Source organism: Cimex lectularius, unplaced genomic scaffold (assembly GCF_000648675.2).
Source record: "Cimex lectularius strain Harlan isolate CLEC.00 unplaced genomic scaffold, Clec_2.1 scaffold248, whole genome shotgun sequence".
Classification (NCBI taxonomy): domain Eukaryota; kingdom Metazoa; phylum Arthropoda; class Insecta; order Hemiptera; family Cimicidae; genus Cimex; species Cimex lectularius.
In genome coordinates, this window is record NW_019392778.1 from 245,459 (window position 1) to 259,886 (window position 14,428).

At 41.1% G+C, this 14,428-nt stretch overlaps 2 protein-coding genes across 2 annotated transcripts; one reads left to right on the top strand and one right to left on the bottom strand.

The window, feature by feature from the left end:
- The first annotated feature begins 1,180 nt into the window (after positions 1-1,180).
- On the top strand, positions 1,181-11,166 carry LOC106670807 (solute carrier family 2, facilitated glucose transporter member 1-like). Its single transcript, XM_014401406.2, has 11 exons — positions 1,181-1,248; positions 1,866-1,938; positions 7,783-7,881; positions 8,165-8,245; positions 8,306-8,456; positions 8,517-8,650; positions 8,709-8,919; positions 8,981-9,168; positions 9,222-9,434; positions 10,553-10,753; positions 10,828-11,166. The coding sequence occupies exons 2-11, from the start codon at positions 1,906-1,908 to the stop codon at positions 10,969-10,971; spliced, it is 1,455 nt and encodes a 484-aa protein (XP_014256892.1). The 5' UTR covers positions 1,181-1,248; positions 1,866-1,905; the 3' UTR covers positions 10,972-11,166.
- A 1,357-nt stretch (positions 11,167-12,523) lies between these two features.
- LOC106670811 lies at positions 12,524-14,140 on the bottom strand. The gene is made up of 2 exons (XM_014401411.2): positions 12,879-14,140; positions 12,524-12,827 (listed from the first exon to the last, which is right to left on the bottom strand). Exons 1-2 carry the CDS (start codon positions 13,055-13,057, stop codon positions 12,590-12,592), a joined length of 417 nt encoding a protein of 138 aa, XP_014256897.1. The 5' UTR covers positions 13,058-14,140; the 3' UTR covers positions 12,524-12,589.
- Between the last annotated feature and the right edge of the window lie 288 nt (positions 14,141-14,428).

Sequence of the window (14,428 nt, forward strand, 5' to 3'; positions counted from 1 at the left end):
GATGGTTTGGAATCTGGATTGGATCAGTTCATCAACAAAAGGAATATTGAGGTCTTCGTGGATAGTGATGATAATAGTGTCAACACGTAATAAGGTGTCTAAGGATTTTCAACTGGAAGCGAAGGATAGTGGATGCGCTGGATGGATATTGGACGGCTTGGCAGTACTCCACAGTTCTATATGTCCATATTGGTCTTAGTAAAGTTGTACAGTGTTAGCTTTGTCTTAGTTGTCTTTTGGTCTTCATAGTAGTCTATATCAAGTTTTTTTTTTTAAGACGTGTGGGGATTAAACGTCAGTCTGCTGTCCCAGGTGACGAGTGGAAATGTATATCTTTGTCGTTGATGTACAATGGAACACAAGACTGCTTTTTCAGCGTAAAAGTGCATTTTTCTCCATACACCAGTCTTTGATAAGCTCAAGGTGTCCCTGGATGTCGGAGGTAGCTTGGACAGGATTTGAGTTAGAGGATTGCAGTGTCGTTCGCGAAGATGGTTATAATGTCAGGATATATTGGTAGGTCAGCGGTATAAACGATATATATAGGATAGGACCAAGGAAACTACCCTGCGGTACACCGGCCTGTATCTGACTTCAGAAAATTCATTGCTGCGCCTCACTCTGAATCAGCGATCAATTAGGTAGGATTTCAATAAAACGTAATAATGAGAAGGTGGAAAGTGCTTAAGTTTAAAAAGTGTGCCCGGATGCCAGACCCTGTGGAAAGCCTGCGCTACGTCTAAGAACGCGCCCAGGCAATACTTGTTTTTTTTCTACGTCCGATGAGATGGTGTGACTAAAACGTTTTGGATAATGGAATGTTAAGGACGGAAATCGAATTGGTGAGAGGGAATGATTTTATAGGGTGTCAAGGATTGGTATTAAGGAGTCATTCTACGATTTTGCGGGAAACAGTCTAATAGGTCTGTACGATGAAGTCAGGTTAGGGGGTTTGTTAGATTTAGGTATGAGAATAAAAAATTAATTTTAAAAAATTATAAAATTTAATGAATTGTGAAACCGGACATTTTTTTTTTAAATTGTACCTTGAAAATTTAACTTATTTAAATTTATGCTTACGAAACTTGTTCTACTGTTAGAATATTTTATTTATTAGTTAATTATTGAATAATGATTAATATTGTTATAATTGTTTTATTTTTAATTATTCGACGATTTTTTTTATGACGAATAATTTCGGCGGTGGGGGGCGCAGTTCCATATCGATCCGACCGGAACCCGTTCCAGACTCAGTCGTAGTGGTGGGAAGTTTGATTCTTTTAAGTGAGTCGATTCCCTTCGATTCAATCCCTGAAATGAGTCGATTCTTTTTATCGATTCTTTGATTCCCCCCCACTCCTGGTACCAGAGCTTTCGTTTATTGGTTTCTCCCTTTATCCAAATTTCCCGCCATAATTCAAATTAATTTTCAATTCTAGTATTTATTTACCACAACGAAAAAGGAAATATGGTATTAATGTTAAGTATATAAATTGTATCAAATCGTTGTATTTTTAGAAAGAAAAATATTGATGATAGTAATACTAACGAAAGCCTTATTTCTGAATAATATGCCGGGCAATTATGACCGCCGAACACGTAAGGATTAATATGATAATTGTTAGTATAATAGAGCACGAACTATTGCTCTCTTATNGAAATCCGACTCCGGGAGTTGAAGATTTTCTTAGAAGAATCAAAAAGAGTTGTTACAGGAAAAAGAATCGTCCGGAAACGTGTGACGTATCCGTCCCCTCCAGTTACCTGAACTGAACCGCAACTCACTTAAAGGAATCGATTGGGGGATCGATTCTTTTAGATGAGTCGATTCTTTGAATCGATTCTCGATTCTTTTGCCCATCTCTACTCAGTCGGCCGTCACTTCTCGGCGAGTGATCGTTCATCATGGACAAAGAACACCCACCGGCTAAAAAATCGGTTAGTGAATTAAAAATTAATTAATTTGATGAATTAAGACTCGATTGGGCTTTTTTTTATACGATGTGGTTTATTTAAAAAAAAGTTAGATCGGGTTAAAAATGAGTTTAAAAAAAGGCGATGTTAACACGTCGCGAGACGTGGTCGTTGTCGGTATTTTCAAAAAAATTATTGTTTATCCGTCAGACGGTTGTTCATGTATATTCAAAATTGTCGATTTTTGCTAGGTTCTTTTTTTGAAATTTTGTTTTTGGTTTTTTTTTTATTATGGCGTGGATGGAGTTGGATTTATTGTGCAATTTGCTTCTCCCGCCATTTCTCATCAGTCCGGAGTTAATTGGGAAAATTTTTGAATTTGTAACGGTGTTTGACAGGACAAGAAGAGCAAGGACAAGTGGAGTTTTTTTTTCTTCTTCCTTTCTTTTCTTTGCTCCAATCCATACACAAAAAACCCACTGACTCACGTCACAGCCGATTGTTCAAGACGTTCATCAAAATACCTTAAAAATGCTTTTTTAGAAAATAGTAGAAATGGTGTACGTTGCGATTAAGAGTTATCTGAAAGTAAGTTGATTTGAATTTCGACGATATAGATAACAAAACACACCCACTTCCTAGTCCTAATAGTTAGTTCAGTTCTCTTTCTACGCCTTGACTCGTTCGTTGACTTCTTGTTACTATTCGATACGATCTATTGTATTTAACAGTTTGTAAGAAAGAACAAAATCGATGTTTAGGGCGATAGAGAGTGAGAAACTTGATAGCCGGTGTCGAGGTGAGAACAAGAGAGAATGAGTGAGAAAGGGCGTGTATATGCCGGATGATGTATGTAAGAAACTGGTTTTCCTTGTCTAAGAGTGACAGCGATGTGAGTGATAAAGAGAGTGAAAACAGCTCATCGATGAGTGAATGAGACAGAAGGATAGAGAGTGAGTCAAGGACAGAGAGAGTGAGGAAGCGTCAGAAAAAGCGAGTATGATTGATAGCATTTTATTTAGCCACGCAGAATTGATCTCATGGATGTCCGTACATCCGACGCACTCCAGAGAGAGAGAGGAAGAATTAAATAGAGTGAGAGTCAGTGAGAGAGGGAGAAAGCGCGAGCCAGAGAGATATGAAGAAAGAGGTGAGAGTCAAAGACAGAAAGAGGGAGGCAGAGAGAAAAAGATAGTGAGACAGTGAAAGATATCCACGACTTCGTTTTTTATTTGTACTATGAGTACATATCTAGATTTTTGTCCTTTCCTTTTTGAGAGAGATTGATTGATTGATTTCCGTTTTATTTATACATCACTCAGGAGAGAGAGTGGGAGGGAAAGTCAGGGAGCGTAAAACATCCAACGCACTCCAGAGAGAGAGAAAGAGAGAGAGTCAGAGAGGAAGAGTCAAATAGAGTGAGAGTCGGTGAGAAAGATCGAGTCAGAGAGAAAGAGGAGAGAGTCAAAGACAGAGAAAGAGGGAGGCAGAAAATCAAAGAGAAATAATAAAAGAGAAAAGAAAATATCTTTTAAATTAAGTTGAATCATTTTTAGTTATGATGTTTTATTACTATTAATTTAAACATTTATTTTTTTTAAGTGTTGATTTTTTTTGTAAACAAATTAATATATTTATTTTCTTGTTAATATGATTTTCTTTTTGTTTTTGAACTTCATTTAATTTTTAAAAAAAAAATAATATGTACTCTTTGTTTTTAATGATTTAGCAATTTTTTTAAATACTCTTGTAGACGTCTTTTTAAAAATATTTTTGATTATTAATTACAAAAGAAACATGTATATATATATTTATTTAGAAATCGTGAGATGCGGTCTGGTGTGATGTAGGTTTCAGGAAAACATTTTCTTTATCGTGCCAACGTTTCGATCTTTATTGAGATCATCTTCAGGGCCTGGGATTTACAAACATTGTTTACATATTACAATTACATTTTGGATGTGGAAAAGTGAATTTATACAATGCAAAATATATTTTATGTATTCAATCAAAGTATTTCTACTCACTCAACGTGTTTGTCTTCTGTGTAAAGATGTATATCTACGTATTTTCTGTATTAATTATATGAATTATTTTTTCTTTTAAACAATTTTTTAAAATTATAACTATTGAGAGAGGGAGAAAGAGTCGGTGAGAAATCTCGAGTCAGAGAGATAGGGAGAAAGAGGAGAAAGAGTCAAAGGCAGACAAAGAGAGGGAGGCAGAGAATCAGGGAGATATAATAAAAGAGAAAAGAAAATATCTTTTTTAAACTAAGTCGAATCATTTTTAATTATTACGATTTTTTATTATTTTTCTTGTTTTTATATGACTTTATGAAAATAATATTTAATTATTGTTTTTCCTCAGTGAATGTGGTGCTAAGTTCAAGAGGTTTTTTATTTATTTATTTTTTTAAATTTAGAGGGAGTGATAGATTGTCGGAATAGATGAGTGAACAACTGAGAGATAACGTATAGGAGAGTTGGAGTGTATATGATAGTTTATATGAGTGAGAGTGTCCGAACGTTTGAGTTAACGATATATTATGGGAATCTCTTTTTTCGATCAATTGCGGCAGTTTTATTTTAAGTATAAATATAATTAGACGTAGTTGTACATTTATGTGTATATAGGCTAAGTGGACAGACGATAGCAAACGTCAGAGGATCAATATCTCTTTGTTCTGGAGGACAATCTTCAATTTTTCTTTCTTGCTTACTCCTGCAACTATATCAAATTAAGCCTTATTAAAAAAGTAAAAAAGTCTTCTATAGATCCGTCTCTTATTCCTTTCCTTTTTTTTCTCTCATTCGATAACACTTTTACTTTTGAGATAATTTAGGAAAAGGAAAAAAAAGTATTCGAAATTGGGTTGAGGTCATTAAGCTGGAGGTGAAAAAAGGTCTGGTGGAGCCCAGGGGGCGAAACCGGTTCTGATTCACCGGGCATTACATCTCATGGGGGGAGCGACATTCCAACACGGCCCGGAATTATAATAGTACCGACAGTACTTTCAATTTTTATATCAAGGTTGTTTTTGTTTATCGTATCACAAGTATTATCACGTAAATTAGAACTCAGGGTGTGAAAGAGTGAATGCGCAGTGCGCTCGGAGATCATCAGGCTGATGGAGTTAGACTCCTCACCGACACAGAGAGAAAGAGAAAGATAACAGGATGTGTGAGATATGGAGAGAGAAAAAAATAAACGTACGTAATAATTTTAAAAATGACTGACAACTGGCGATAGTACAAATGAGCTGTTGATAAAATCAATTACCCGTCTATGGACAATCTGGCCAGCAGTGCGAGCGAGCGGGGAGAGAGGGAGGTAGATATAGTTTATTTATATGAGTCATGTGAAAGAAAGACAAAATGAGCGAGGTACAGGAGTCAGCTTGTCATAGAACGGGCAGATCGAGAGCGAGCGGGAGGAGATAATTCATTTATATTAATCAGATGAATTAGAGAGTGAGCGGGTCTGAGAGACCGATCTGATCTCTTTCCCGGTCGCTCTCTGACATGCTCGCTTTCACTTTCTCCTGACTGAATAAATAATCTCTCTCTCTTCTGTCTCTTTTTTTCTTTCCCTCTCCCTCCTTCCTCCCTCGCCTAGGTCTTTATCCCGCTCGCTCTGAGACGTGACCGCGCCCTTACAGGCGGTACAGGCAGCGAACAGAAAAGAGGGAGGGCGATCGTAAAAAAGTGCGGACAAGTCTGAGAGACCGTTCTGGCCTGTTTCCCGGTCACTCCCTGACACGCTCGCTTTCACTATCTCCTGACTAAATAAATAATCTCTCTCTCTTTCTTTCTCTCTCCCTCTTTCCTCGCTCGCCTAGGTCTTTATCACGCTCGCTTTTAGACGTGACTGCTACGTTACAGCAATCGCTTTCTCTCACTTTCTCCAGAATATAAAATTAATCTCTCTTTCTCCTCCCTCTCTTTGTCTCTCTTCCTCTCTCCCTCCCTCCCTCCCACTATCCCTGCTCTCAGACAGTCAGACCTGACGGTTCCGGCGAGCAGATAAGAGGGAGAGTGTTAAAACGTTCGGTCAGGTCAGAGGGCGTTATAATTTTAAGAGGAGTTATGACAACCAGAGATAGTGCTAATGGGCACTTGATAAAATGTACTTCCCGTCTACGGCCAATCGTAATAAAATAAATAAATAACCCCGAGTATATTGCATCTGCTGGCGTGACCCGTGGCGTGGAACGTGCCACAGGAGTGGGCGTCGGCCACACCCCCGTCCGACAAAAGGCCGGAGGCTCGCCTCGGACCAATTGACTCCCCGAAGGTCAATTGGCCCGAGTGAGGAATCGTCCCGTTTTTGGGTAATCTTGGGGAGGGGGAACTAGACTTAGAAATAAACAAACCTATTAGTGTAGTATTCAACACAAATCGCTTCGAAGACTGCTCTAATAAAAAAAATAAACAAAACTAAAAGCTGAGTCCTTTTTACACCGCTGTGTTATCTCACCCTACAAAGAAAAAAATCAATAATAAACTAGGCTAAATATTCAAATTTGCCATCGTTTGGAAAGAAATACTATCTTTATCTAAATCTCTCTCGCGCTGGCACTGTCTGTAAGGGAGAGAAAAAGGATTTACGTAAACAAACGTTGGGCTTACAAATACATTAAGTATCTATGACTTAGTTAAGATGAGATTTGTGATAGAATACCAACCCCATGTTCGCCCTTATGAACAAACATAACTGTTTAAACTAGAAGTTATATTAGTTATCAACTGTCTGATGGGCCTGAAGTAGGTGTCTGGAGGTGGGTCTTGAATTTGTGAAATAATCCTCGAATCCGGATAAGATCTTACATCGCATCGCAGGCAGTGGGTAAATACACACTAAGTGAGAGTAAGCCAATGGGGGAGAGAGAGAGAGTGAGTGCGACCGAGTCAGAGAGTGACCGGGCAAAAGATACAGATTATACAGCTTTCGTATTTAATCCTCCAATTGAGCGGGAAAAAGATCAAGCGAATTAGAGAGCTAGCATAAAAAAGAGTGGGCAGGTGTGAGAGCGAGTTGTTGGTCCAGAGGGTGAACGTGAAAGAAAGCGAGCAGGTAAGAGAGTGGGTGAGCAAGAGAGAGAGTGAGAAAGAAAGAGAAAGAGTTTATTTCTATGAGTCAGATATAGAGAGAAAAAGAGCGATTTGGTCCAGAGGACAAGCGGGTCTGAGTGCTAGTCGACCCAGAGAGTGAAAAAGAGAGGGCAGGTCTGAGACCGCTTGAAAAAGAGCGGGCAGGTCAGAGAACGACGAGTGGATCTGAGAGCTAGCTGATCCAGAGAGTGGGAGGGTAAAAGAGCGACACGTTAGAGAGCTAGCTGGTCCCAGAGAGGGCATGAAAAAGAGAGGGCAGGTCTGAGACCGCTTGAAAAAGAGCGGGCAGGTCAGAGAACGACGAGTGGATCTGAGAGCTAGCTGATCAAGAGAGTGGGAGGGTAAAAGAGCGACACGTTAGAGAGCTAGCTGGTCCCAGAGAGGGCATGAAAAAGAGGAGGCAGGTCTGAGACCGCTTGAAAAAGAGCGGGCAGGTCAGAGAACGAGTGGGTAGAAAGAGAGAGTTTGAGAGCAAGGTTTTTGTATTTGCAGTTTGGACTTGACCTCCAAAGTCGTTCTCGTTTGTATTCGATATCTCACAAACATAAAGTTTCGTTTTGTACGCGATGCATATTGTGATTTAGAAGCTCGGCCTAGTCGATAAGAAATCCAAAACTGAACGTTAACTTAAGTTAGTACTTTTTGCCGTGAAAGAAAATTTGACTTTTCAAAATTAACTCCGTTTTGGCCCGGTTAGGGTGATCGGTAATGGCTATCCACGCCATAATTTTTCCGTTTTTACCTATGTCCCCAGAGGGTGAACAGCCAGCTGGCCTTCGCAATACTCTCGGCAGCTTTCGGCTCAGCTTTCCAGCACGGGTACAACACGGGCGTACTCAACGCCCCTAAAGAGGTGAGTGTCCGTCTTTATAATGGTATTTTCCTTTTCAGTCAATTGTCTCTTCACGATGAGGACCGGTTCAATGGCCCCTCGGGTGACACGAGGCCAGCCAATTGATCAATGACCCAATGAAGGACCGTCGAAGAAGGCCATATCACAATCTTGGACAGATACGATTTATCTTTGACTTCGCCCTTTTTCTTACCACAATCATTAAACGAAATATGCCGTACATCAACTGTACACTTAAAACATATTCCCTACTGATTATTGCGTTTGTGATTTTCCTTTTCAGCTGATTGAAAAATGGATTCATGGGATCAAAGTCAACAGGTCCCTCGCTATGGGAGAAACGGGTGATGTTAGCGAAGAATCGGTGAGTAGAGGAAAGGGGGTCTGGTTCAGTTTATCCTTCCTTTCCTGACCTTTTTTTCAGGTGACGTTGATCTTCTCCTTGGCCGTATCGCTCTTTTGCGTCGGCGGGATGGTCGGCGGCTGCAGCGTTGGTTTCGTCGCAGAGAGGTTTGGCCGCAAGATGGGCATATTGCTCAACAACATATTGGTCCTCGTCGCCGTCCTGGCCCAGTGTGAGTAGCCCTCTTTGATAATCTTCAAATTGATTTATCTGAATGTTTATTGTCTTTTAGCGTTTGCCAAGGCCGCCGGGAGCTATGAGCTCCTACTCATCGGACGATTCGTCATCGGCGTCAACGCTGGCCTCAGCGCGGGTCTGGTGCCGCTCTACATCACCGAGATATCACCGGTCGACCTGAGAGGGGCCGTAAGTCGTACGAGGCCAGTGGTTTGCACACGGTTTGATACTTTTCTATTTTTTACAGGTCGGGACCGTATACCAGCTGGTGATAACTGTGAGCATCCTCCTGAGCCAGATCTGCGGTCTTGAGGTTGCCCTCGGGACGGAGGACCACTGGCCTCTAGTATTCGCCGTGACGGCCGTACCGGCCCTGATGCAGGTCGTGATGCTTCCGATCTGCCCGGAAAGCCCGAAGCACCTCTTAACGCGGGGGCAAGACGAGAAATCTAACGAAGGTAAGACAGTGCAATTGTCCATACCTAATATTTATGCGATTTTTTTCTTTTTCTTTTTAAGCGCTGGTCTGGTTGCGAGGCACACTCTCCGTTGAGGACGAATTCGACGTCATGAAGGCCCAGGAGGAGGCGGAAAATATGACGAAGAAGGTGACCCTTTTCGAGCTGACGAGGAACCCGAGCCTGAGGATGCCGCTAATCATCGCGTCCGTCGTCATGGTCGCACAGCAGTTCTCCGGCATAAACGCGGTGAGTTGGCTCATGACTCGTGACGTAAACAAATCTGATCTTTTCGTACCCAGGCGATATACTTCTCGACTGACATCTTCATGAAGGCCCATCTCTCGGAAAAGGAGGCCCAGTTTGCAACCATGGGCATGGGAACGCTCAACGTACTCATGACGATCGTCTCACTGTTCCTTGTCGAACGGGCCGGAAGGAAGACCCTACTAATCACCGGCTTCCTCGGCATGTTCTCCTCGACGCTGTTCCTCTTCGTCTGTTTGTTCAACTCCGTAAGTGTCTCCTACTTCTACTGTCATCTCAAGCCCCCGTCATATTTACCCCTCGACCTTCACTCATCTTAACCCCTCCACTCAACATAGATCTCCACTACTTTCCCTCTATAATCCGCACCTTCTCTTACATGTCCCTCCACTTAGATTGATCCCAATTTTCCCTCACTATTTATCCTTCCACATAGCTTACATCCCCACTACTTTCCCCATACTCCTACTTACTCCTCCACCTAAGTTGTTCCCCACTACTTTTCCCTACTCCTACTTACTCCTCCACCTAAGTTAATCCCCACTACTTTCCCCTACTCCTACTTATTCTTCCACCTAAGTTGATCCCCACTATTTTCCTATACAATCACTATCTTCACTCATCTTAACCCCTCGACTTATCACAGATCTCCACTACTTTCCCCTACAATTACTACCTTTATTTCTCATTAACCGTCCACGTGATGTTGATCCCCTACTACTTTTTCCTATCATCCGTATCCGTCCAACTTCTAATTATTTTTGCTCCACTTAACATAGATTCCCAACATTTCCTCTCTATTTATGCTTCCACATAACACACATCTTCACTATTTTCCCTCTACTCCTGCTTACCCCTCCACCTAAGTTCTCTTAGGTCTCTACTCAATACTATTTTATTTTAAACTGTTCCACAACATCGAAGCCTCCACTACTTTCCTGTATAATCCCCACCCCTACGACTTTTTATTTTTCCACATGTATGGATCCCCGCTGTTTTTATTTACAAACACTGCCCCTAACTCTTATTCATGCTTTTCTTAAAGATAGATCTCCCCTCTATAACCCACGCATGCTTCTATTTCCCCTCCAATTCTCATCGAAATCATACACTTTTCTTTACAATAATCCGACTCCTCTTAACTCCTCAGCTTACCATGGATTTCCCCACCACTTTGCTCTATCATCCTCACCTCTGCTCCTCTTGACCTCTCGTCATAACATAGATGTTACTATTACTTTTTCCTACAACTTTCTTTTCCCCCAATGCTATTTCCTATTTTATGGAACCCCGCCCGACCTGACCGGTTTTTTACTTCTCTTACCCTCTTCTACCGGGCAAAGCGATAACCGTCTTTCCTTTTCAGGAGATCGTTGGTTTCTCCTACATGAGCATAGCCGCCGTCTTCCTGGTCGTCTTGTTCTTCTCCATCGGCCCCGGGTCAATACCCTGGTTCCTCGTTGCCGAGCTGTTCTCACAGCAGGCCCGCCCTGCGGCTACAGGTGTCGCAGTCGTCGTCAACTGGACGGCCAACTTCATCGTCGGCATAGGATTCCTCCCTTTGGTGGTCTGTCAAGCGACAATTTCCCTCTAAGAAAACAGTGTTTTGTTCATGTTTTTGTTTTGTTTTGTTTGTAACAGGCCGAAATCGGCAGCTGGGTGTTCGTCATATTCGCCGCCATGCAGGTCTTGTTCGCTGTGTTTGTCTACCGAAAGGTCCCCGAGACAAAGAACAAGAGCCCCGAGGAGATCGCCGCCTACTTCAGACAGACGTCGTACCAATGAACTCAAGGCCTACCTCACTTATATACATTTTTTTTCTAAAATATTTATGTAAAAAGAAAAAGATATTTTTTACCCACAGACCAAACGTTTCACACCCGTGTCCTATTGAAAGACTGCATCTGATATTGTATTTTTCTATTTTTAACAATTGGACACTACCATTTATTTTCTTAATACATAAAATGTTGAAATAAGTGGAACTGTTTTAAGTTGTAATACAGGTTCTCCCATTTTTTAATCTTCTACCACTTTTCTTAGCGTTATATTCGATCCTTTATGGCCTATTTGATCAAGTCTTGTTCGACCATCAGCGTTTTTCTTCCCCTCTGCTGCTCCAATATTTTCCCTACCATTCCGTATTTCCACTACTTTCCCTATCACTATCTTCTTTACTCCCCCCATAAAAATTGTACCCCCACTACTATATTTCTCTTATTTTCTCTAACGGTTCACCTTCTTTCTTTTCCCTCTCCATCTGGTCTTCCACTCAAAATATCCGAACCGTTCCCCGTCAATATCTATTTCTCCTTCTTTTTCTATTCCTTTTCTTTCCCCTCCAACTGATTCTCTCCTCTAAATTCCGAATAATTCCCCTACCCCTCGAATTTCTCCTACTTTCTCTAGCACTTGATCTTCTTTCATTTCCCCTTCAAAAAAGTTTCCCCTCTCTTACATATTTTCCTGCTTTTTCTATAACTTTATCTTCTTTCATTTGCTCCGCAAAATAGTTCCCCTCTCCTACATATTTATTCTATTCCTTTACGTCCCCCTCCATCCTACTCCCCCCTAAAAATCTCCGAAAAGCTCCCCTCCCCTACATAATTTCCTGCTTTCTCAATAACTTTTTCTTCTTTCATTTCCTCCTCAAAATGGTTCCCCTTCACCATTTTATATTTCTCCTACTTTCACTATCCTTTACTTACTCTTCAAAATATCCTAATATTTCCTCCAAAATTTATATTCCTTCCATTTTCTCTATCATTTTATCTTTTTATTTTCTTAATTAAAATCGTTCTTCTACTTTCTCTATCACTTTATCTTCTTTCATTTCTCCCTCAAAATAGTTCCTCCTCACAATTTTATATTTCTCCTATTTTCTTTTATCCCTTCATTTCCCTCTCTACCTCAAAATCTCCGAATAGTTCCCCCTCCCTCATATATTTGTTTACAAAATATCCTGTGTTTCCCCCACCATTTTATATTTCTTCTATTTTCTCTACCACTTTTTTTAAATTTCCTTATCAAAATCGTTCCCCCACCACTTTACATTTCTCCTACCTTATCGTTCTTCATCTCTCTTTAAAATCAAAATTGTTTCTCCGCCATTCTATATTTACCATACTTTCTCTATTGTCGTATATCCCATTCTATCTTCTCGTTACCCTCCTAATTTTCATTCCTTTCCGTATTTTCAAATCTTTCTTTCTTTCTTTTCTCACCCCTCAACATATTTTTATAATCGAACCCAGTTCACCAATTGCGATCATACCTTCGAGTTCTCCCTGTTACTATCCCCCAAATCTCTCCAACTACTCTCTTAATGTTACAGTGATGCTGGATTGTTGGAATACTTTATTATCACGTTTTTTTGTTTTGTTTTTTTTCTGTGGTTGATTTTTCAATCGTCCTTCGTAGCAGGCGGTTCGTCGCAGGTCTCGGCCGGTCTCTTTTCTCTTTGTTGCGCCCTGGGACGTTTCGAATTCCCCCGAAGGCGTCGTCGGCCGCGTTTCTCGCCCAGGAGGCAGCCCACCTCTTCCTTCACCCGGAGGCGGTTCTGCCTCTTGACCATCAGGCCCATAAGGACGGCCTCTTTCACCGCTTCGCCCACCGCTTCCTTGTCTTCTTCCCCAATCATCCTGGAATTATTTTTTTTAATACAAAAAGAAAACAAAAAAAAAACCTCTCACCTTCTCAGCTCGTTTAGGTCGACGTCTTTCTTCTTGCTTTTCAACGCGGCTGTTATGAGACGCTGCAGTACGTCAGTCTTGGCGTAGACCCGATTCTTTTCGGCCACTTTCTCGGCGAACTCGTCGAAACGCTCAGACCCACTCCTGCTCCCAACTTTGTTGGTCTTGGGATTTTCCATTCCTCGTCAGAAACCTCAACAAGACCTCGCCAACAATCCCTGCTAGGATGAATATGATGAAAAACGAGAGAAAAAATATTCTCTCGACCATGTGTGCGTTTTTCAAAAAGTCCCGGCCGGATAGAGACAAATTTACATTCAATAATAAACAAGGCAAATTTTTAGCGAACACTTTATTATTTTTAATATATTGACATGTAATAAAAACGTGGGGGGACGTTTTAGCGTGAGCGACATAGAGACTTTGTACTTCATAGTGAAATCATTTCGTAAATTTCTTTAAAATCTGATTTTGAACTCAATTCTACCTATAATAAATAATTTTAGTTACGGCTTCAAAACCGACAAGGGTACGTGAACGTCTTCAGGATGAAACCAAAGACCGAACTGACGGTAAACGTATGCATATATGCTACACTTTTCTAGTCTGAAATCACAGCGATTGAACAGTGCGCCAGGGAAATAAAAAGGCTAAGAATACATTCCGGGAAGATAGCCATCAGGCGGTACTAAAGGCCCCAGTCTCATGCGAGGTGAAGACAGAGACTGCATGGAGTCCTTGGTGGAAGCCAGCGATACTAACGATTTGATCCTGGTTCCCTGTGTATTCGGGCCCTTGAGGAAAAGGTTGACATGGCCAAAGAGCGATCCAACGTGGACTCTTTCGGTCCTGAACCCTACTGGCTTAGCATCTTGCCACAAAAGAGCACACATCTTAAAATGGAGTCCAAAACCTGTTGGAACAATACCACAGCCATGAGGCAAGTGAAGAGATTCGTAGAAGGGCCTTTGATAAAACTTACAAATTACTGGAAGTACCATAACCGAACCAGGATTCTGGTTGGACTTCTGACATGGCAGTGCCACTTAAGAAGCGCATGCACCGGATAGGAGTACAGAGAGAAGAAACACTTTGCAGATACTGCCAGGAAGAGAGGAGACCGCAGAACTTTATGTTTCTGTGAAATATAGGTGCAGTTCTTCCAACTCCACAAGCATGAACCTACACTAAGGAGACGTTGGCAAGGCTGTGGAGGTTGATTAACAACCTCAGGCTGGCCAGTGAGTTATAAAAAAATCAGAGGAGTGCAATAGATCTACTCAGGTCGAGGTGCAGGAGGTCTTGTGGCCGCCTTTTTTATCCCTATCCCAATATTTATAAAAACAAATCAATTAAATAAAGACATAGTTGTCAGACGCCATTTTGTTTTTGATTTATATTGGCAAAAAGCAATCATATCATCTCTACTGTTTATTTATTTTCCAAATTGTCTTTGTTTGAGGAAATTGAAGCTTTATTACATTACTAATAATAAAGGGAATTAGTCAATTTATAAATAATCAACTTTATTAGGGCATTGTTTGACTGAC

Excerpts from the sequence above, each read along its gene's own strand:
- LOC106670811 (XM_014401411.2), bottom strand. The coding sequence starts at position 13,057 with ATGGAAAATCCCAAGACCAACAAAGTTGGGAGCAGGAGTGGGTCTGAG. Across the intron at positions 12,828-12,878 it reads GACCTAAACGAGCTGAGAAG|GATGATTGGGGAAGAAGACA; the intron begins GTGAGAGGTTTT and ends AAATAATTCCAG.
- LOC106670807 (XM_014401406.2), top strand. The coding sequence starts at position 1,906 with ATGGACAAAGAACACCCACCGGCTAAAAAATCG. Across the intron at positions 9,169-9,221 it reads AGTTCTCCGGCATAAACGCG|GCGATATACTTCTCGACTGA; the intron begins GTGAGTTGGCTC and ends TTTCGTACCCAG. Across the intron at positions 9,435-10,552 it reads TCGTCTGTTTGTTCAACTCC|GAGATCGTTGGTTTCTCCTA; the intron begins GTAAGTGTCTCC and ends TTTCCTTTTCAG.